Source organism: Copadichromis virginalis, linkage group LG3 (assembly GCF_057382275.1).
Source record: "Copadichromis virginalis isolate Kocher_CV1m ecotype Utaka linkage group LG3, C_Virginalis_male_GT1.1, whole genome shotgun sequence".
Lineage (NCBI taxonomy): Eukaryota > Metazoa > Chordata > Actinopteri > Cichliformes > Cichlidae > Copadichromis > Copadichromis virginalis.
This window is the reverse complement of record NC_140620.1, coordinates 63386422-63410803: the sequence shown is the minus strand read 5'-3', so window position 1 is coordinate 63410803 and position 24382 is coordinate 63386422. Positions and strand designations below refer to the sequence as shown.

General features: G+C 43.4%; 3 protein-coding genes across 3 annotated transcripts in view; all 3 read right to left on the bottom strand.

Moving 5' to 3' along the window:
• LOC146716552 (protein NLRC3-like) overlaps positions 1-24382 on the bottom strand; it is a 247013-nt gene that overhangs the window by 8184 nt on the left and 214447 nt on the right. The gene's annotated exons all lie outside the window — the stretch shown is intronic.
• LOC146716557 (protein NLRC3-like) overlaps positions 1-24382 on the bottom strand; it is a 224524-nt gene that overhangs the window by 91054 nt on the left and 109088 nt on the right. The window lies entirely within an intron of this gene.
• Positions 1317-7879, bottom strand: LOC146716560 (protein NLRC3-like). Its single transcript, XM_085452538.1, has 4 exons — positions 7803-7879; positions 5847-7686; positions 4160-4336; positions 1317-1512 (listed from the first exon to the last, which is right to left on the bottom strand). Exons 2-4 carry the CDS (start codon positions 7484-7486, stop codon positions 1317-1319), a joined length of 2013 nt encoding a protein of 670 aa, XP_085308664.1. The 5' UTR covers positions 7487-7686; positions 7803-7879.

Genomic DNA, 24382 nt, shown 5'->3' with positions numbered 1-24382 from the left:
CACGGCATTTTCTTTCCGGTGAGTTCTAAATTAATTCATATCACTCTTGAAAGGCTTTTAGTGTGATTTTCAATGTGCTGAGGTCATAGATAATGAGATAAAACATGCTAATGTGTGATGCTGCAGAACCACATCATGTCGACTGAGTAGCTTATGATTTGGCATTATTGCAGGCAAACCAGCATATGAAATGGATGTAACAAATCCAGACTGGGCACCAACACTGCACATGGGGCATGACGACATACCTGTATCAGACTCGGACCGGCACTCAAGGCGTACGCAACGGAAGCGAAAAAGAGCACCCATCGGAGGTAAACACCCCCCCCCCCCCCTCTAAAAACATACTAAATTGCTATCACTGTACACTAATCGGCACATAACTTCCAGATGAATCACACACCTGTCATTGGAATATTGGTGTACATTTACCTTATGTCTAATTTTATCTTACAGGCTTTCGTTATGCAGCTGCAGAGTCTGAAGGTGTGCCCCGTGCAGAAGTGATTGATGAAGATCTGACAGAAGACCAACAGCAAAATCACAATGTCATGGAGGCAGTGGACAGCAGTTGTGTTGGACAAGTGGAGGTTGAGGTACCAGCTGCAAATGTGGATATACTGAAGAAATGTAAACCTTTTAAAATGATGACAGATTACAAACTCTCAGCTGTGTCTGTAATCAAACCTCTGTAACTTTGCTTCACTTCAGCAGCATCAGCTCATGTTCACATGTTGATTCATGGTTTGCTTCAGTTTTTGATGGACTGCAGAATATTTTGAAGGTTATCTGCTATAAAAAGCCAGAACAGGAAAATCTGCTTCATGTGTTTCTGTTTGATCCTCAGTGACTTTGACACAAAGGCCTCTGCTGTGATGATCACACCTCTGATCAAGTCTCACAGTGTCAGCTTTGTTTTTATACATATGGATATGTGCTGATAAATGATCAGAGTTATAATATTTCCCACTGTCTGCTGTGTGCCGTGACCTTTGACCTGCTAAAGACAGTCAGCTGTGGATTATTCATTGTTGTGTCTGATACTTAGAACTGTGAGGAAGAACACTACACAGTTAATCAGGGTCCCCTCTCTCTGAATCAGGAAAGGTGGGCAGGCCGCGTGTGGGCCGCGGGCCATACGTTGAGTCTCACTGTTTGAAATGTGAACATTGTTCTGCTGCAGTCAATGGACTAAACCAGAGAAGAAGAAAACAGACTTTACCATGAAGATCCTCAGTGTGGATCAGTATAATATCAGCCTGATGTCTGCAGTTTAGTGTCAGCACAACTTTCACATCATATTCATCTCAGCACAACTAAAACATGCTGACTGACCTCAGAGTTTCAAGTCCACATCCTGGACTCTCCAGGAAACCACACAGATGCTTCACTCCTGAATCCTGTAGCTTGTTGTTGAAGCTCAGGTCCAGCTGTCTCAGATGGGAGGGGTTGGACTTCAGTGCTGGTGCCAGATAATCACAGCTGATCTCTGACAAACCACAGCCCCTCAATCTGTATAAAGAATGAAAGATGTAAGTTTATTAGACAAAGTGTGAGCTTGAAATCATTCAGTGTTTCATCATCTGTTCAGAGCTGAAGAAGGTTCAGAATGTAGAAGTTTAGAAAATGGAAACTCCAAACAGCTGAAGCCAACAGGAAGCAGCTTCAAACAAACACAACAAGAGAAAAAACTCTGAATATTTCACATTAAAGTCGTACATTTATCATAAAAACAGGACAAAGACTTGAAAAAGTCGTGTTTTTCCTTCCAGGAACCACAAGGCTTCACTTTTAAAGGTGAAGTGTGACAGAAATGGACATATTTGAAGTCCAACACCTTTTTCCAGTCACATTATTAAAGCAGACAAACTACAAGCTCATTTTCATTCCAACAAGTCATCTTCTGACCTGGACTAACAACACTGGTCTCTATGTGCAGCTGGCTGTGAGACCAGTGCTCAGGGAGCGTCTACAAAGTGCAACACTGAAAGAACATCACACACTAGCTGTGTCCCAAAACGTCGGCTGCATCCTTCGGAGGACCCGGTATTCGCGGTCTACGTGGGCCGGGTCCTTCAAAGACCGAAAAGGCTGGAAGTGCGAGGCTGTGAAATGGGACGGTCTAGCCTTCAGATTTGCGTCACCGCTGTCTTTGTGGAGTTTAATAAACTCGGCCGTCTGCTCCTTGCTATCTAAAATATAACAGGACACTGGCGTAAACTCTCGACCGTCTCACACTTCTGTTTAATCAGTTTCCTGTTTGACGTTTATTCAGCTGTGTGAAAATCCCGGAGGAACTTTGATCTCAGCCACACCGATTTACTCCGGAACAAATAAAACACAGAAAAAAGGCAAACAATTACATTTTTAAGTTCTCCGAGTGACTTATATATCGTGTTTCACCTGAGTAGCGAAAGAGCGGGGTCTGAAAACGATGAAGCCGGGCGTCCGCTGCTCTCGCCGGCTGGAGTGACCATTGAACCCCCCGGCTTGCTAGCGAGCGGGTGGGTAACAGACGTCTCCGAAAACGTCGGCACACTTTTGCAAATATGCGATGTCTTGATAAACCAAGCAGATATTTGAAGTTTACACAGCTACTTTCTCGCCTGAAAATATGTTAAAAGTTTATTTTGTGACCCAGAAAGATTAATAAGAGTAATTTGAAAACTTAGTAGCTGCCGCCATTGTTGGCAGCTAAAATTTGGCTGGGCCGCGCTATGAATTCTGGGATATGGTGGGCCACGAAGGACACACCCGACGAATCCTTCAAATTCGGGGAAATGAAGGATGCATTTGTCGGGCACATTTGAAGGAGTCGACAAATACGGACAGCCTTCATCGCCTGGCTGTGACGTAATCGGCCTTCAAATGCAGCCTCTGGAGGATGCAGCCGACGTTTTGGGACACAGCTACTAATTTGCTTCCATCATCCAACCTGAAGAGGAAACAGAGACGCCTCCCCTTCAAAGTAAAAGCTGCTCCTTTTGGACACAGTATCAAAGTCTACAGTATAACATAGAAAAGACAGAACAAAGTTTTGGTTGTTTTTAAATTGTGCAGAAATGAAACTACACTAAGCTCAATTATGTGACTGACATTTCATCCCATGTCAGTTTGGCCTCATCCTGGGCCGGATTATCCAGCACACACTCTGACCACAGGTCCAGGGGCCACGCACAGCTGGGCTCCATCCAAGAGACAGCAAACAAACCAACACAATAATAAAAAAGCACCATGTGATCTTCTTACATCTTCAAGACAAACATAGTAAAAACATGAGCATATTTGTTTCCTGATAAAATGATGTGACAGGTAGAACAGAGTAAAGTGGTGGTGTTACAGCCTTTCTCCCCTCTGCTGCCGAGGCTGTTAGTCTCTCCCAAACTCAGCTACAGGACTTCCAAATGAATGAAAGCAGCAGAAGTGGCTTTACAAATGAAAGAGGAAGAGGAGAAGAAGAGGAGAGGGAGGCCACCCTGACCATCACTCCAGCTGAAAACATCACACTTCCATTAAAGTTGGTGAGAAAATGTTGAGCAGGATGAGCTGCTGGCTAATCTGGAGGCTGTAGCAGCAGCTCACAGTCACAGTGGGTTTCCACTCATGAAAAAGCTCTGGCTGCTTCATTTCTCATCTCATATCAGAGACTTTAATGCTTCACTGAAGCTGTACTGTGATGCTTCCATATTCCAGTGAGGCCTCCATAATGATTTCAGCTGTTCTGTACACACACTGTGTGCCCTGTATGGCTCAAAGTCTCTGCAGCCTGTTTTTATCTGCTATCATCAGATCTTCATCATCCTCATTCACATCCCTCACACACTCTACAGCCTCATCAGCACTGACTTCATCTTCACTGACTGATGGAGCACAACATGAACCTGTGGAGGCTGAAACACTGTCCTGTCAAACATCTCCCCGTCACCACTCCACTTCTGTCAGCCTTTAAATGAACCCTGCTCAAGTCTGTCACTTCTGTTTGGAGCCAAAAGGAAAAACTGTTGTTCAGTCGTTTGGAAAGACAACATTTCTGAAAGCACTCAAACTTCTTCACATTTGTCTTCAGACACATCCTGAACATTTAGGAACTAAAGAACGTTTCAAACACCAAAGACCTGAAATATAGAAAAACAACAACAGCCGCAGTCAGTGAACTCACCTCAGAGTCTCCAGTCGACAGTTTGGACTCTCCAGTCCAGCACACAGAAGCTTCACACCTGAATCCTGGAGGTCTTTATTTCCACTCATGTCCAGCTGTGTCAGATGGGAGGGGTTGGACTTCAGAGCTGAGGCCACAACTTCACAGTGAGACTCTGAGAGTCGACACCAAGTCAGTCTGTGATGATAGAAAATATAAAATGTGTTATTATAAAAGCAGAAAATCTGCATTATAAACACAGACTGAATGTATATGAAGACAAAACAGAGTGAGGTCATAATCTGATGAATCTGCTCTTCACATCTGTGCTTCAGCTCCTCTTACTGTGTTTGACATGACACAACGATTGAGTCTCTCTCAGACCTGCAGACTTTTAATGAGAATCTTTGTTTGGCTTTAATCTGCAGATGAAGGAGGAAGATGGTGTCACATTTAGGCTTCCATAATGTCCACAGTCTGTCACTGAGATCTGATCCAGAGTCAGAGTGAAGACACACATTTGGACTGTTTCCTGTTTTGACTCCAGAACATTTTGAATGAGTTCAGCTCAGTGAAGAGTTCCAGCTGGAAAGATGATCTCTGTTTGCTACCTGCTGTCAGGTACGACTGTTCACGTCCACACGCAGGAAAAACCTGCTGACTGTTACCAAACGGAGCAGAAATCTCATCACTGGACAATAATGATGAATGAACTCAGAGCTGCTGATATCAGATCTGATTTCAGGGGAACTAAACACAGAAATGATTGGCTCATTTTAGCTTTCTGAGCCATTATCTGCTGCTGTGTCGCTAGTTGGCAGAAAATGATTTGTATTCCTGTTCAGGGCTTCAGTGTTTATGAGTCCAGATCCAGGTGACAGCAAGTCAAAATGATGTTACCTGTCTGTGTCCAGCAGCAGCCTGTATTCACTTTGAATATTGTTATAACCTGACATGGATCAGTTTGTCTTTGATTGGTTTGTAAATGTCACTGTTTCCATTGGACCTGAGTGACGTACAAAGACAGAGAGGGAGAGAAAGGAGAGAGAGGATGGAGACAGCAAAGAGAGAGCAAACACAAACAGGTGAGAGTGGACAGGTGACCAAGGTCAGCAACCAATCAGAGAGCTTCTGTTTGACCCACAGTCACTGATGATGACTGCACATAACCAAGCAGTGTGTTACTCTGATATCAAATATGGATCCTGCTCTTATAATAATGATCATCAGATGATATTATTGTGTTATTTTGTAGCTGAATACGATGTTTGTGTGATTATCAGTGAAAGAAGCAGTGAGGAGGATGGAGAGAGAGAGAGGACACAGGGTGAAGTTAGAAACACTAAAAGGATTTTTCATGGATTTCATGGATGATTTGAGTGATTTCCAGCAGGACACTTAAACATGTCAGTGGACGTCCTAAAGAACATATTCACTGACATGAAACGTGTCATTGAACAGGATTAATATCAGTGGAAACATGGTGGAAACAGCTGTGACTGCATGGATGTGACACACTTCAAATCTGTTCTCCACTCTTGGATTTGGGATCCATGGAGCTGCTGCTGAGTCTGTACAATAAAGGAATGGTGTGGAAGGTTGCAGCGTACGGACACAAACACTTTCTGCTTACAATCTGATTTTATTTTCAACATTAAACTACTAACCTACACTGATCAATGATGTTAATGATCACATCTGGACTCACCCAGCCTTTCTGCAGTTCCTCACAGCTGGAATCAGTCTCTGTCGTCCCCGCTCATATGTGTTGTACTTCTGCAGGTCCAACTCATCCAGAACCTCCTCTGACATCTGCAGCATGAAGGCCAGAGCTGAGCACTGGATCTCAGAGAGTAACTTCTCTGATCTGTTCTCTGACTTCAGGAACTCTTGGATCTCCTGAAATAATGAGAGGTGGTTCATCTCCATCAGACAGTGGAAGATGTTGATGCTTCTGTCAGGAGAGATTTCATCACTGTTCATCTCCTTCAGGTTGTTGATGACTCTCTGGATGGTTCCTGGACTGATCTCTGTCTGACCCAGCAGACCTACTAAGAGTCTCTGGTTGGACTCCAGACAGAGGCCATGAAGGAAGCGAACAAACAGGTCCAGGTGGCCATTTTTACTCTGGAGGGATTTCTCCATGACTTTAGTCAAAAAGACACCCAGTGATGTGAAGCTATAAGACTTGAACTTGTTCTTAAAAAAAGATCTGTTTTTGTATTCTTCTCGGAAATTCCCTAGAAAACCTTCTATCACCTCTGTCTTCCTGTTGGTGTGACAGTGGAACATGTAGACAGCAGCCAGAAACTCCTGAATGCTCAGATGAACAAAGCAGTAGACTGGTTTCTGGAAGATCACACACTCTCTTTTGAAGATCTCTGTACAAACTCCTGAGTACACCGAGGCCTCTGTCACATCCAGACCACACTGCTCCAGGTCTTCTTGGTAGAACATGATGTTTCCTTTCTCCAGATGTTCAAACGCCAGCCTCCCCAGCTTCAGAAGAACTTCCCTGTCAGCCTCCGTCAGCTCCTGTGGACTCGTCTCATGTCCCTCATGGTACTTGTTCTTCTTCCTCTTTGTCTGAACCAGCAGGAAGTGTGAGTACATGTCAGTCAGGGTCTTGGGCAGCTCTCCTCTCTGCTCTGTAGTCAACATGTGCTCCAGAACTGTAGCAGTGATCCAGCAGAAGACTGGGATACTACACATGATGTGGAGGCTCCTGGATGTCTTCATGTGGGAGATGATTCTGCTGGACAGCTCTTCATCACTGAATCTCCTCCTGAAGTACTCCTCCTTCTGGGCGTCAGTGAAGCCTCGTACTTCTGTTAGCCTGTCAACACATGTAGGAGGGATCTGATTGGCTGCTGCGGGTCGGGAAGTTATCCAGACGAGAGCCGAGGGAAGCAGATTCCCCTGGATGAGGTTTGTCAGCAGCTGGCTGACTGATGACTTCTGTGTGACATCAGACAGCAGCTTCCTGTTGGTGAAATCCAATGAAAGTCTGCTTTCATCCAGGCCGTCAAAGATGAACAAAAACTGAGAGACAGCCAGCTTCTCTGCTGTGACCTTCTGTAATGTTGGATGGAAAACATGGAGCAGCTCCAGAAGACTGTACTGCTCATCTCTGATCAGGTTCAGCTCCCTGAATGAAAGCAGAACCACCACACTGACATGTTGGTTCTCCAAGCCCTCTGCCCAGTCCAGAGTGAACTTCTGCACTGAGAAGGTTTTTCCAACACCAGCCACGCCGTTGGTCAGAACCACTCTGACGGGTCTCTGTTGGTCAGGTAAGGCTTTAAAGATGTCCTGGCACCTGATTGGAGCGTCATGGAGGGCGTCCATCTTGGAAGCTGTCTCCAGCTGCCTCACCTCATGTTGGGTATGAACCTCTTCACTCTGTCCCTCTGTGATGTAGAGCTCAGTGTAGATCCTGTTGAGGAGGGTTCTACTTCCTGTTTCATCACTTCCTTCAGTCACACGTTCACATCTCCTCCTCAGACTGATCTTATGTTCATCTAAAACCTCCTGCAGACCAACATCTGCTGAAAGAAAGAAAAACAACGAGACTAAAGAGAAAGAAAACTCTTCAATGTCTGAACAACACAAGAAGTCCAGTTTTCAGAAATGAGTCCATCAGCAGACAGATGTTCAGTCTTACTTTGTACACAGCTGCTCTGACTGGCTGTCTGCAGTCCAGCTGTGGTCCTGGATCTTTCTCCACACTGTGCAGAAGCTCTGATGGTGACACAGAAAAGTCACAGTGGAGATACTTCTGTCCACCTTTGATTAGACTCATTATAAAAAGGAAAACAAAGTTTGAACACAGTCATGTTTCCAGTTCACTGACTTACATTTATTCCATGGACACTCACTCTAACCTGAAGCACAGCTACAACCCAACATTGTTGAGGCCTCATCTCCTCCTTTCCTGACTGTAGAGGTTAAATATGCAACAACCAACAAATAAAAGAATTTGGTTCATTTCAAAGAAATTCACACGGTGACCAAGTAAAGTAACCGTAGTAAAGGAGACAACATCCCGTTGATGGTGGGATTATTTGAAAGATTTGCTTTGGTCACGTCACCAAATGCAGTTGAACCACCCGTGGATCCATGTTTGACCATTCTACCACTCTGAGCTCTGCTTTTTAATCATTTTATTATTATCATCATTCATTTATTCATTCTTTGGAGGGGGGCTATTTCCTAATGCCGCCCTAATAAGCTGATGTTCAAGGGGAAATATAACAGAAACTCTTTCAGTGTTATTCATTAATAAATTAACAGATAAACTGTGAAGAAGAAAAAAACTGAGATTTAAAGGAGAGAGTGAGAAACTTGATCATCCATCCTCATAATACATGTTTATCAGTATCTGCTGTGACCATACTGCAGTAATAACTACAAGTCTACATTTCTGTGACTGTTGATCAATCACAGCAGGAATCTGAGCTCATCTCTGCACACAGAGCAGCTTCAGCTCTGGGATAAACTGCTCGCTTCACGTCCTTCTCAGCTCACAGACACTCATCCTGATATTTTCCTTTAACATTTGATGGTATAATTCATCTGAGTTTACACTTTATCTGCATAAATACAGAAAAACAGACCCAAACACCAGAAACCATCAGTTTCACCATGTAGAATATATTGTTGTTTCCTTGCTTTTAATTCAGAGAAAAACTCTGATTTGGATTTTCTCTGTTCTCTTTGCCACAGCCCATCCTAGCAGCATGAATAACACTTTAGGAGGAACGTCTTGATCCATTCTCAATCATCCAGGAAAGTAAATCTCCAAAAGTTGATTCTGTTCATCTGGATGTAGCGTCCCAGCTGGACTTTTGTCAAAGCTGCAAAGGCACCTAAAGAAAGCTCCAGCCGATCCAGGAGAGAAGGACAACCGCTGACTAAGACAAAACCTGTAGTGATCCCGTATGTGTCTGGAGTATCGGAGCAGTTGAGACGCATTTTTTCTAAACACCGGGTCTCTGTGGCTTTTAAACCCCAAAACACGCTGCGCCAAAAACTGGTCCACCCCAAGGATCGGGTCCCCCGACACAAATAGAGTAACATAGTGTACGCTGTTAAGTGCAGGAGGATTGGCAGGATTTATACATCGAGGAAACCAAACAACCTCTGGCTACAACACAGCAGAGCTACCTCGTCAGGCCAGGACTCTGCAGTCTATTTACACCTACAGGCCAGTGGACACTCTTTCAATGATGAGGATGTAACATCCTGGACAGGGAGGAACGCTGGTTTGAGGGCGGAGTCAAGGAGGCCATTTATGTGAAAAGAGAAAGACCATCTCTGAATCGAGGAGGGGCCTAAGGGTACATCTGTCACCATCTTACAATGCTGTGATTGCAGCCATTCCCCAACTCTCTGAATGATGCTCATGGACATTGATCAGTGGTTGTTGATCAGTGGTCATGAGAATTTTCATAATTAAGATTAAGGAACTGACCTCACAGCCCATTGTTCCTTCAGTGGGCTGGTTTCAGTCATTATGCAAATGTCCTGTTTATAAGATTGAAACCTGCAGTCAGCTGAGACTGAAGGAGTCACCTGGATGAGAGACAAAACGTTTCTCCCACTAAACAGGGGGGCGATCGTGGCTCAAGAGTTGGGCGTTCGTCTTGTAATCGGAAGGTTGCCGGTTCGAGCCTCGGCTTGGACAGTCTCGGTCGTTGTGTCCTTGGGCAAGACACTTCACCTGTTGCCTACTGGTGGTGGTCAGAGGGCCCGGTGGCGCCAGTGTCCGGCAGCCTCGCCTCTGTCAGTGCGCCCCAGGGTGGCTGTGGCTACAATGTAGCTTGCCATCACCAGTGTGTGAATGGGTGGATGACTGGATATGTAAAGCACTTTGGGGTCCTTAGGGACTAGTAAAAGCGCTATATAAATACAGGCCATTTACCATTTAAACGCTATGAACAGAAACAACTTTTGGAGAAAGTTGAATCAGTATTTCAGCTTTAAGAGGGTATTTTAACACAAACATCAGTCCTTCTACTTAAGTATGTTTGACACTTTGTTTAATCATCATTTTTAATGATCAAATATAATTATGTTTGTCATTTGTGGATTTTAAATGTCCTTGACAGAGACAGATGATGATCATTATCCTGCACTGTGCTCTCAGGTTTGGTCGAGCTAGCACAAAGAATGGCTATGTTGAACTTCCTCCTGGGATCTACACTAAGAAGTGAGTCCAACATTAGCAGGGTCTCTTTCCTTTATCTGGATTCACTTTAGCATTCACAGTCACGTGAAGCTTGTTATTAACTCGATAAGTCAACCCAGGGTTTCAGCTGAGCGCTCACATGAAACACATGGTGTTGGCAGCATCTGATCAATCATATTCATGGAGACGTGTATCAGCAACAGAGCAGCTGAGTTTGCAGAAGGAAGTCAAACTAAACCACAGGAACAATATGAGGAGATTACACACATAATAAAATACTAGCAGTAACACAGCTGCTGCAGACAAATCAGTCGTGTGATCGTGTGTGAGAGGAGAAGGACTGTAAAGGAGTTTGGTGTTAAAAGCTCTGTATGAATGTGGGAGACTTTGAAGGGCTTTAAAAAGGCCAATATAAAATAAAAGGCAGCAAAATTGCTGAGTGTGAAAGTCACCAGACTTATCAGACCTCTGTGATTAAGACCTGTAAGAACACCTGTTTGTACTTGTTGGCATTATATCAAACACACACGTATATTAAGCCTTTGTTTGAACTCTGGTTGAATTTGTTACTTTCAGACTGTGAAACATCACAGAGGCTGCAGCTGCAGATCTTTTATTCACCTGGAAATTTACTTTAAATGTTAGATGGAAAATGTATTGCTCAGTTTCACCAAAGTAAGAACAAGAATCCATAAACCTTCATAAAGACAAACATCTCCCAGAACATTGAGCTGCTGAAGTGTCACTGAAGGGAAAAACTATTTGTCCTCCTCCATCCAGCAACACCTGAAACACCTGAGTGGAAGCTCCTCCCTACACTGTGTTTGAAGCAAAGCACAAAGGAGACACGTGCTGGAGCAGCTGGAGTCCTACAGACACTCAGCCTCTTCACTACACAAACACCTCCTACAACATCCACTCTTTCCACTCTGACTGCTGTGTTTGTGGAAACACTCCAACACACACCGCTTCACATACCAACATAGAAATGTGTGAAAAAGAGCTGAGCTGATATTAAACATGAGGATTTATTCAGAAATACAGAGTCAGGAACAACATCTAGACACACATTACCTCTCAGCAGCAGAAGAACAGCCTTTAAAGTAAACACCAACACCCTTCGACTCATTGCTCTTTAAGGAAACACAGCTGGGTTCAGGTCCAGGAGATTCTGGCCTCTTATTGATCCTAAGAGAAAAACAATAAATGTCACAGCTTCATGAGACAGGAAGGAAAAACTGGAAATATTAAATTAAAGACATGATGAACAATCTCATAAAAATAATGTGCTTACTCTTTGTCACATAACAGTCTTTTGTTAAAGTTTACAATAACACCCTTGCTTAGTCTTTGCTCTGTACTGCAGTACTTGCACTGGTTTCACTGGACAAGTCTGCATGTGAATCTACAACTGATCTGACATTGTGGCACAAACACCGTAAACAAACACTACGAGCACCTTGTTTCATGTGCAGTGGCTTTCTTCTCATTCTGTTACTGAACACTGTATGAAAAGCCTCTCACTGCCAGCATCCTTCCAGCCCCACGACAACAAGACCAACTCACATCTTCACAACACCAAGAATTTTTCCCCTTTTCTTTGGAGAAACTGAGAAGCCAATAGGATTGTAGCTCAAACTTGCCCACAGTCCTGCTTCATCACTGCTCACTCCTACCTGTGTTGGTGCTGAGTGGACAGTCATAGCCTGCTGCTAGCATGAATGCTAAACGTACTGCTGTGGATGATCAGCAGAAAAACATGTGGTCAGTTTGACTGTTTGCTGTATTTAAAGTCTTTTTCTCAGTTCGTCTGTATTCAAAGTGCATTCGGGGCTTTAGCTGACAGCTCTTTGTGCTAACAAACTAAACTCTCTTAGTTTAAGCCAACAGACCAAACACAAAGCCTGCTGCTGCCTCCATGGGTTAGCTTGTGTGACTGGTGTTTACACCAATGAAATCTAAATCACACTACAGGGAGTGCAGAATTATTAGGCAAATGAGTATTTTGTCCACATCATCCTCTTCATGCATGTTGTCTTACTCCAAGCTGTATAGGCTCGAAAGCCTACTACCAATTAAGCATATTAGGCGATGTGCATCTCTGTAATGAGAAGGGGTGTGGTCTAATGACATCAACACCCTATATCAGGTGTGCATAATTATTAGGCAACGTCCTTTCCTTTGGCAAAATGGGTCAAAAGAAGGACTTGACAGGCTCAGAAAAGTCAAAAATAGTGAGATATCTTGCAGAGGGATGCAGCAGTCTCAAAATTGCAAAGCTTCTGAAGCGTGATCATCGAACAATCAAGCGTTTCATTCAAAAGAGTCAACAGGGTCGCAAGAAGCGTGTGGAAAAACCAAGGCGCAAAATAACTGCCCATGAACTGAGAAAAGTCAAGCGTGCAGCTGCCAAGATGCCACTTGCCACCAGTTTGGCCATATTTCAGAGCTGCAACATCACTGGAGTGCCCAAAAGCACAAGGTGTGCAATACTCAGAGACATGGCCAAGGTAAGAAAGGCTGAAAGACGACCACCACTGAACAAGACACACAAGCTGAAACGTCAAGACTGGGCCAAGAAATATCTCAAGACTGATTTTTCTAAGGTTTTATGGACTGATGAAATGAGAGTGAGTCTTGATGGGCCAGATGGATGGGCCCGTGGCTGGATTGGTAAAGGGCAGAGAGCTCCAGTCCGACTCAGACGCCAGCAAGGTGGAGGTGGAGTACTGGTTTGGGCTGGTATCATCAAAGATGAGCTTGTGGGGCCTTTTCGGGTTGAGGATGGAGTCAAGCTCAACTCCCAGTCCTACTGCCAGTTTCTGGAAGACACCTTCTTCAAGCAGTGGTACAGGAAGAAGTCTGCATCCTTCAAGAAAAACATGATTTTCATGCAGGACAATGCTCCATCACACGCGTCCAAGTACTCCACAGCGTGGCTGGCAAGAAAGGGTATAAAAGAAGAAAAACTAATGACATGGCCTCCTTGTTCACCTGATCTGAACCCCATTGAGAACCTGTGGTCCATCATCAAATGTGAGATTTACAAGGAGGGAAAACAGTACACCTCTCTGAACAGTGTCTGGGAGGCTGTGGTTGTTGCTGCACGCAATGTTGATGGTGAACAGATCAAAACACTGACAGGATCCATGGATGGCAGGCTTTTGAGTGTCCTTGCAAAGAAAGGTGGCTATATTGGTCGCTGATTTGTTTTTGTTTTGTTTTTGAATGTCAGAAATGTATATTTGTGAATGTGGAGATGTTATATTGGTTTCACTGGTAAAAATAAATAATTGAAATGGGTATATATTTGTTTTTTGTTAAGTTGCCTAATAATTATGCACAGTAATAGTCACCTGCACACACAGATATCCCCCTAAAATAGCTAAAACTAAAAACAAACTAAAAACTACTTCCAAAAACATTCAGCTTTGACATTAATGAGTTTTTTGGGTTCATTGAGAACATGGTTGTTGTTCAATAATAACATTATTCCTCAAAAATACAACTTGCCTAATAATTCTGCACTCCCTGTAATGTGTCCTCCAAGGTGTTTGGTGGGAGCACTGAGTGAAACATAAGAGCTCTGGTAAAATAACAAACAGGGCTGTGAGAGCAACTGAAGTGATAAAAATACTGTTTGAAGATAAAAACACTTTGATGTTCTCTCGTCACCTAACAAAGTCCAAACCCTGTGAACTATTTTAGCTTTAATAACTGTGGATTCAGGTATCCTGAACCCATCTTTGGACATTTGTAATTAAATATTTTAAAACTCCATCAGAGACTCCTGATGTGGCTGTTTGGAGAAGGAAAAGAGGGACAAAGTGGAGCGTCGAGCTGAGGCTTCATTCACTGCAAACCTACAGTTATGTTTTCTTATTTCTGCTGTTTGCATGTTCACAGCTGAAATAAAGCTGCCTCTTTGACTTCATCCTGTTGTGTTTGGGTCCAATCCTGCCTGCCACACAGCGCTACAGGACAAAGTCTAATATTTTTATCTTTTTAATGAATCTTTGGTCATATTTATCCAGGAAAACACAAACATGTAAAGGAGTCATCACAGTTCTCTGACCTCGTTGGTCCAGGTTCAGCACTAAACTCTGGAGGGTGACCTTTGGACCGGTCACTCCTCACAGACGGACAGCTGGATCCTGCAGACTGTGACCTCTGACCTCTGCAGACACAAACATGTTTTATTCAATGATCAATTCTCTGATAAAGTGATTGAAGCAGCTGTGATCACACAGACTGCAGATAATGCAGCTGTTTCCTGTCAGTAACAGTCCTCTTAGATTAGAGTTCAGCTTTTTACAGGAAAACAAATGTCCCTGAATGCAACAGTGAGACACAGTCTGCCTGTGTGGCTGTGATAGCTGCCGTTAGGAGCGCTCATGTGTTTGCAGTTAGACGAGGAGATGTTACCATCATGGACACGTTAACAAATCCTGCAGCATCACGTGGCACAAACACTTTGTGTTCCTGTCATCTGCAAGCAACAGGAAGTTCATTAATAAAGGCGGGATGGAGACGCGACTGTGATGGTTCTCCTTCATCCAGCTGTTACACACATCTGGGCTCACAGGACAAGCCTTTGTCTAATACAGCAGCTGCTCTCTGAACACTTTTCTGAAGAGGAGCTGCACAAACCTTTGTTTGCTTTCTAGAGCAGCGTATCAAAGTCAAACTACCCACTGCTAGCAGCTGTTTCTATCATAGTTTAGGATCCAGATGTGTGAGGTCTAGATTTACACCTCTGATTAAAATACATAGTTAAAAACAGCCAATTGAGTCCAAATGTGTCTTAAACCAGATAAACTGACAGTTACAGCTGAGCCTGTGTGTCCTTGGAGACACTGCTCTGCTACAGAGATGCATTTTAGAAACCAGGAAACATCAAAATCATTTAAATCAGAGAGTTCTTGTTACTAACAGCTCACCTCGCTGCAGCGGACACAGGCTGGACTTTAAAATTAACGATGTGACCATTAGACCAGTCACTCTTACAGGACACAGAGCTGGGTGGAGGTCCAGGCTGGTTCCTGTGAATAATGATGGAGCAGTGATGTGAGTGCTGAGCTGTGACATGGAGAAGAGTCATGGACAGTTAGAGATGGTCATCTCACCTCTGAGCTTTGGTCTGGCTCTCATGTTCCCCACACAGAGTGCTTTTAGAGGGAGGGACTCCCTCCTCTCTGTCCTCACACTGATCCATGCTGCTCAATTCACATCAGCTCACACACACTTTCTACCTTCACCTGCAGAGGAAACACAAATCAGCCCAGCGACACACTGACTGACCCACTCAGCACCCACTGATTAATTCAGACACGTTTTAATCCCCAAAAGTTGATTCTGTTCATCTGGATGTTTTCAGTGGGAGAAACGTTTCATGACTCATCCAGGTGACTCCTTCAGTCTCAGCTGACTGCAGGTTTCCAACCTTATAAACAGGACATTTGCACAATGGCTGGGAGGTCATGACCATTGATCAACAACCACTGATCAATGGCCATGAGTCCCATTCACAGAGAGTTGGGGAATGTCTGCAATCACAGCATTACTAACCTAACCCTTACCTGGATGATTGAGCATCCAGACACTTTTTAATATTTTACTAATTTCTGAAGCTTTTTACCAACTTTGTTCAAATTGGTCTGCTGTCATTTTATTGTTGACAAAAAGAGATTTTGAGTGTTGACGTTTCCATGTGGGACTGTTGCTGCAACACCAGGATGTTACTACAGAATACACTTTATATTGTGAGCACTTGGATGTTAGTCCAGTGGTCCTAAACTGACACACCTGCACCTGGATTCATTCTGACCAGATTTTAGCCCAACAGTGTTTCATACTTAATACATCAGACACAAACTCTGCAGCTGTCATTGTCATCAACTGCTACTATGTAAGGAGTTGTTTTGATCGAAACTACATGTGACGTAGCAGAAATATATATACACATGCAGCTTGTGATTTTTTTTTCAGAGCTGTGGGTGCATGATAGCGCCTAACAGTTCTCCGTTCCCGGGAATGTAAAATAAAGATCATTTTTTGAGTTTGACCACTTTGAGCCCAGTTTTTCTTCGCCGCCAAAAGAATGCAAAGAACTGAATTTAATAAGACGATCAACTGCGCCACAACATTCACGAAAGCGAAAGTAAAAGCGACGGAAGGAAACGCCCAGAGAGGCGTTTGAGGGACGGTCAGAGTCAGGAACCTCAGAAACGCATCAGGCTGGAGTTTAATTCTGTTTTCATCTTTAGAAACATCTGGAAATAGTTATAAAAACGCTGCGTAATAAAGAAAAATAGTGTAGATTAGTTTGAGTTGTGTTTAGCTGAGCTGTGTCTTTAATCTGAAGTTCATTTTGTGGAGGAGCAGCAAGACTTTCAGTGTTACTCTCAGAGAAAGCCTCCCAAATGTCTGTTGTCTTAATAGTGGAATTATCTGGAAAATGAACCAGTTCTTATGAGCTGCTTTTCTGTATGAGCAGTCAAAGCATTTTATACAGCGTGCTTCATTCACACAAGCACTTCTTTTTCTAACAATGACACTATGATGGATGCATCGGAGAGCAAGTCGGGGTTCCACATCTTGCCCAAGGATACCGTGGCGTGCAGACTGGAGCAGCCAGGGATCAAACCTCCAACCTTCCAGTTAGTAATTCTACCTGCTGAGCTACAGTCTGTACTTCCTGAACATCACACCCTCCTTTTGTTTCTTTATTTCCAGTAGCAACCAGGACCATAATGAACCCTGACTCCAACAGACACTCAGGATCCACCTGCCCAGTAAGTCACCCGCTAACTGCAACTATCAGAGCCCTGACCTTCTGCAGAGACGAGTCACACTGAACACAGCAAGTGTCCCTGCTCTCAGATACAAAACCTGCCTTTAAAAGTTCAGAGTAATGAAATCAGCAGTTCTGATTCTAGAATCTGTAGTCTCACACACATGTGCAGAGCACTTTTGTTGTTTTGATTCACATCAGGTGATATTCTGCTGCAAACAACTAATGAGAACATTTTATGAAAGCTTTGAGTGTCCATCAGGATCCTGTAGAAACAGCTTCCATGTCAAAGATCAATATTCTGAATTCTGTTTTGAAAGAAAAAGATTTCTAGAAAATTCTCTAAAGAATTCACCATCTGTTTTGTTTTCTAAAACAGATGGTGTTTTAGAAGCTACCTGGTTTCTCCACCGGTTTTTCTTTATTTTTTTTAAGGAGGTCTGGTTTCCCCACCAGTTTTTTAATTATTCTAAGGAGGTCTGGTTTCTTCGCCAGTTTTTAAGGAGGGTTAAGGATGGTTGCTCCACCGAAAGGAGGTTTTTCCTCTGCCGCTGAGGGCGTTGAGTGTTTGGTTTATCCACCAATATGTAAGGAGGATAGAGCTCTCATTGGTGGGTAAACGCACGTGTGAGCGAGTGCGGGCCAGACGTGGTCTGTGTGAGTGTGACTGATTGTTGTCTTGTAATGGGGAATAAACTGGGTAATTCTGCCTTGAAAGGGGATGGAATACATTGCAAAGTATTCACTGGGCAGCACGTAGTATGTAGATCATTGAAGGAAGAAAGTAATGAATTTGTGCACAAAGCAGATGGAACAGTGAGTGTGACTGTGTCTGACGTCACTGTGTGTGTGAGACACAGAGAGGTGTGAAAGACAAACATCCAAACTCAGCCTGCAGTTCTGTTCTGTGATTCTACATTTGACTATCCGTTGAGTTTGGTGTGCACTTCTGCTTTGTTCAGATGCATTTAGATACATCACCTCCACTCTGGGTGGCTGTAGCTCAGGTGGCAGAGCAGGTCAGCCACTAATCAGAAGGTCGGTGGTTCGATCCCAGGCTGCACCCTGGCTGCATGCCAAATATCCTTGGGCAAGATACTAACCCCGTGTTTGCCTACTGGTGGTGGTCAGAGGGCCCGGTGGCGCCTGTGTCCGGCAGCCTCGCCTCTGTCAGTGCGCCCCAGGGCAGCTGTGGCTACAATGTAGCTTGCTATCGCCAGTGTGTGAATGTGTGTGTGAATGGGTGGATGACTGAATGTGTAATGTGTGTAAAGCGCTTTGGGGTCCTATGGACTAGAAAAGCGCTATACAAATGCAGGCCATTTACCATCTCCTGTCTTTCCTTCTCTACCATTGCCTCCTAACTGCGGATGGGCACTGGTATCTGATGTCATTATGGCACCGGGTCTGACATAAACGGTAGTAACCAGACTGAAAAGCAGTGCACATTTTGGTGCTTTTTTTCCTGAGATGTCATACACTTTGGATTCTAGCCAATCATTTTACCTTTCCAAGGATAGTAGGCGGGCCCCGGTACGTATGTTCTTTTAGAGCAGAGCGACAGATTAAAAATGCCCAAGGCTAAGCGGTCAAAGTCTGGCTGTACTTCACAGCAAAAGATGCAAACTCAGCAGCCTGCAACAAGTGCTTTAAGCTGATACTGTGCAAAGGAGGTAACACCTCGAATCTGGTGAAACAGGGAGGCTGTAGCTCAGGAGGTAGAGCTGGTCACCTACTGGTCGGAAGGCTGATGGTTCGATCCCAGGCTCCTCGTGCCAAGTATCCTTGGGCAAGATACTAACCCCAACTTGCTCTCCACATTCGGAGTGTGAATGTACTTAGAAAGCACTGAGTACAGATAAAGTGCTGGTGTGATTGGGTGAATGTGGCATGTTGAGTACTCTGGGAGAGTAGAAAAGCGCTATATAAGAATCAGTCTGTTTACCATGAAACACCCGGCGACGCATAGTGTTTTTTTTTTAAAGCCGAGAAATGCACCGTATTTGATAGCTTCCTGAAAGACCTCACACCGAGCACAACTACTGCGGGTGTGGTGCCTGTTATCGGACACGGAGTTAGCAACATCCCCCAAGAACCTGAAGAGGAGAGTCCTGGCCCCTAGCCCTGCCAGAGGAGCAGAAATGATGAGGATGATGACGGCAGCAGCAGCCGTTCTTCTCTGCGTGTGTAGCTTAATGTTGTTTGTGTGTAATTTACGTTGAGTAGGCTAACCACGTTATTACATTAATGTAAGGTGAACAAGCAAACACCGTTGTAGTTACATGCTGCTGTCTTCTTGTTTGATAGAGTGATACCATATATGCCCTATAGCTGCACAAAAGGCTAACATTGTTATCTTTTTACAAAAAAAACAACAAAACATGAGCGGTTTCAGGACAAAGTTTGTGTTCTCCATTCTTTAAGCACCGGTTCCAACCAAAGGAGGTATCTTGTATCAACAGAAAAGGCTAACTTGGTTATCATTTTGCAGAAAAAAAGAGACTGCTAAAAATAAAAACATGAGAGGTTTTTGGACAAAGTTTGTGTTCTCCATTCTTTAATCACTGATTCGAGCACCGATTAAGCACAGGCACTGTTTCAAAAGTACCGGTTTGGCACCGGTATCGGATAAAACCTAAACGATACCCATCCCTACTCCTAACATGCCTCCTTCCTCCTCTTCCTTTTCTTTCAGCCATCAGTAGCATGACAGTCTTATTCATTATGATCCATGCATTTTATTTGGTAAAGCTTTAGTTCAGAAGGCCCTTACTAATGCAACACTCCCCATTTACCCAGGCTGGCACTTGGAGTACACTGGCTTGTGGCCCCTTGTGCCAGCATTAGTGCTTTCCTCCTTTCTGCTGCTCACAATTCACCGATCACACTTTGACTATTACCATTAAAGGCTGCAGAACCTGCGTCTGAAGCCTCTGGTTTAAAAGAGTTCAAATAAATAATCCAGCTATAGTTGTCAGTATTTCCACTGCTGCACAGGAAAAAACTTTATTATAAAATAAATAATAAGAAATAAACTTTATTTTTCAAACACAAGCTTTACACAACTTGTACGTTCACACAAGCACTTTTTCCATGTGTCTAAGTGTTTCCTGTCGAACATTCACCAGGACACCATGCAGACTGGCATTAAACCACCAACCTTCTGGTTAGCAGGTGACCTGCTCGACCACCTGAGTTCCAGCCACCTCATCAAAGTGACCAATCACATTAGAATCCTGTCCTGCTTTGGGCTCCGCCTCCAAACCATCCAAAGCGGGTTTATTTGCACCATGTATGCAGGTAAACTTAAACATCCATTCAGCTGCTTCAGAAGGAAAATGTCAGCTTGTGGTTTCAGTCACAGGAAACTCACAGGTTAGAGTCCAGCCAGAGGGCTGCTGTTGTTTATCTGTAAAGTCTTTACATTTACAGAAATAAATAATTATGTGGACACATCTGGATCATCAGCAAACATGAAACCAGGTGACCACCAGGACCAAGCTGACTGCTGACACAGAGTTCATACTCTAACTGCTAGCTGCTCTGCTAGCTAAGTTAACTGATGTTAAAGGTCAGAGTAAAGAAATGATGTGATGCTGCTGGGAGTGACACCACAGACTAGCAGCATTTAGTTACTCAGCATATAATGCAGTTAATCTGAAATCTCTTTTTCTCTCTGAAACAAAGTGACAGCAGACTGAGTCAAAGACAGAAACCTTATTGAAACACCAAATATTCCCCGGCTTCACTTCCTGATCCAGGATTCAAAGAGGACGTTGCACTTACTCAGCTTCTTCCCATGAACGTCTTCCCTCTGCAGCTCTGCTGTCTGGACCAGGTCTGTGTAGAAACAGAGACAATCTTCTGCTTCATCAGTCCTCTGTGTCTGCAGGCTGAAGTCACATTAAACACTTCACACCAGCAAAGAGTCTGAAGCTCAAAGGTCAAAGGTCAGCTGCTGCACCTTGTGTGATATTGTTTGATCAATAATTAACCTGCAGCAGGTTTCTGCTCCAACTCCAACACACTGAACAACCCTGAGAACAAATCAGAGGATGTGGGTGTGTCTGCAAGCTTCAATAGTAAACACCTCACACCAGCAATGAGTCTGAAGCTCGCAGGTCAAAGGTCAGCTGCCACACTGTATATAATATTTCAATATGTATACAACCTGACTGTGGGTGTGTGTGCAGCCATAAACAGTTTAAACATTAAACACTGAACCATAAAAGAAGCTTAAGCTGCAGCTCACAGGTCAAAGCTCAGCTGCTGCAGCCAGTTATGACTTTACATAAATCATCATGTTTTCCCTCTCAGCACTTGGGCTGTTTTGACTCAGCTACACTATGGCAAATGGCCAATGGTTCCACAGCTGTTCTTGTTGTGTTAGGGCTGAAAAGCCCGACTTGTTCTCCTCTGCAGGTCATCAAATGCACCACAGAAGTTTGTATTTGCAGAAGCCTGTGTATGTTTGATGGCTTTATTATTCTCTGTTCAAAGACAATAAATGTGGAAAATGTCTCATGTAGTATCAGCGTCATTTAAAAATGACTGCAAACATTTAGAGAACATGTGCTGCTGTTTGTCCTTGTAACAGGGCGGCCCTTAGCGGCTGGTAGTGATGGCCCGCTTGAAGCTGACGCTCCGGAGCGTGTGTCGAAAAAAACAACACACTGGTTCAGAAGCACTGTGTCGAGGCTTGCTTCGTTTGGCAAAAGTCACGTGACCAGTGACGTCCGAAGCTTCATTACGCACGTAACTGCTTCGGTACCTGATTCAAACGGATATAAGGAAGTGAATCATCCACGGGATTCGTGGAGTGTGTTGATGGTGACAGATAGCGACGAGGTGATCATTCCACTGACAGATATGGAGCCAGCGAGGAAGAGAGGACGTTCTGGCGTGTGGGAATATTTTGAGTTGATTTTGCTCAATTCATTTTATCTGCCGAAGTGAAAAACTTGAAATGTCCAAAATCATGTTTTCATAATGTAAATATCATTACAGCATATGACTTTAGGAACACTTCCATGTGAATTAAAGCTGATGAAGACTACAACAATGTATTTGACACTATACGTACATGACATTGCTACACAGTTTAGAAAATCATTTTGTTTATTGTTTTTAGGTGATAGTCTGCAGGACCCAGGAATACCTGCATATCTACCAGCTTGCAGTGTGGTTCCTGCACTCCACAGCCTCTTCTGTTCCATGCAAGTGGATTTTCTCCAGGGCAGGAGAAACTATTTCTAAGAAAAGAAACAGACTCAGCCAGCGCACAGTAACACTAATCCTCTTTTTAAATGTAAATAACAAAAGGGCTACCTTACATAGATCATGTTTTTACTTTGCAAGTTCTTGATTAGGGGTGGGTTTTGATTATCGCTTTTCTGATTACAATCCATGCTAAATTGAATAAAGTGATATTGATTCATTAAAATCCCGTGTCGATTTGTAAATTAACGTTATTATGCCTGAAACGCCAGCATCTCAGGTTAAACCTCACAACATGTCGTCAAACACCATGCAGCTAAAACAGTAACTGGGAGCAGGTTTACGGATTCTGCATACAAACGTGAACACAGAGCGCGGACCCGATGCGTCAGAGTCAGATTTTGATGTGTCGGCGGGTCCGCGCTGTGTTTGCCTCTTTTTTTTTTCGCTGGCTTCTGCAGCTGCAGGTTTCATAACTCTCTGTTTACATCTCTAATTAAGTCTCACATGTGTCAGCTTTCTTTTAATAGATACGAAATTATGGATATATACTGTTAAATGATCAGACTTGTAATATTTCTGACTGAGGCAAAACTTTCCAGATTCCAATCATATTGAATCGGATCCTGTATCGAATCAAAATGATTCTACAAATCAGTGACGATGCAGCCGTACTCAGCTTCCTAAGCATTTTCCCTTTCCAGTTCACAATCAATCCCACCCCTAGGTCAAAAATATGTATAGGACAATTGGCCTAATCTAATATTTTGTATGAACCTGTCCAGCTGTCCAGTGATTAAACGACAAGTAGATGGAGGCAGGACTTCACAGCAGGGGCATACTCCATAATGTGCTGTGCATTCTCATATGTATATTATATATATTGCTCACTTATTGTATTTACCAACATCAAGGAGTTATGAGCAAAGAAAGGCCACCATAGTGCATGTTTAAATAGGGAAAGTTTATTGATCAAAATGTATTACGCAAATACGCATTACATTTTTTTCAGCCCCCCAATCGAGAAAACAAAACCAATTACATGTTCAAAGCAACGGAACGGTGGCCCAATATCAGAGAGAACTCCACTCTTGAGTGAGCAGTGATAATTGAGCAGTCCGTTTTATTTTGCAGATTCAAGCTGCTCTTTAAAATTTTCACCACCAGATGTCACCGGAGAGGACTGTGTTGAAAAGCTTCGAGTAATGAACCGTTTTTCAATACAAGCTTCAGTGCTTCGGAAAGCTTCATTTGGCCATCACTAGCGGCTGGAAACACAGTGAGACAGACCAAGACAAGTGTAGTGGAACAAAGTATTTATTTGCTATATGGCTCTCCTTACAACAATTAACTTGTCGAGCTTCTTCACAGCACAAAAATCCCTCCTCTAATGACAACTGGCAGCCTTAAATATGTTCAGCTGTCACAGACTTAACCATTATTCCACTCTCAGGTAAATTCTTAAATCCCAACCTTCCACCACAGTATACAATATATTAATTAGAATAAATAAATACATAAATACATTTCCACATTTACATATTAATAAATATTTCACACTTAATGTTACACCAAACCCAATATTATAAAAACCCAGAAACCCAAGCACAAAAAGATTCACCACACTCTCTTTACCAATGGTCTCTCCCGGAACCTTTAAATGGTGTCTGGACCCCAGGGGAAACATTTGCCCAAACACCTTGAAGAGGACACAGGCAAGAAAGGTGAGTAATCATTAACTTACAAACACTTATTTGCACCACTTTTATCCCTAGATTTCACACACACGTTTGCATTAGTTTTCCTTACTGGTAAACCTTAATCACAATCTCAATCACCATTCTTCTCTCCTGACAGACAACCACCACATTCCTTGATGAGGAGCAGCTGTGCAGGATCTGAAATAAGGCTACCAACTGATTTTAAAATTCCCAATAAATAGTCAATAAATATTTAAACTTCTTGTGTGCAAATCCATGCTTAAAGTGCAATGCTCATAAATTGCTTGATAAGGTGCTTTTAATAAAGTGAAAGGTGTGCTCTA

Coding starts and splice junctions, on each gene's coding strand:
- LOC146716560 (XM_085452538.1), bottom strand. CDS start 7,486: ATGGACGCCCTCCATGACGCTCCAATCAGGTGCCAGGACATCTTTAAA. Junction 4,337..5,846: donor AGGAACTGCAGAAAGGCTGG/GTGAGTCCAGAT, acceptor CTATCATCACAG/ACTGACTTGGTGTCGACTCT. Junction 1,513..4,159: donor TGTCGACTGGAGACTCTGAG/GTGAGTTCACTG, acceptor TTCTTTATACAG/ATTGAGGGGCTGTGGTTTGT.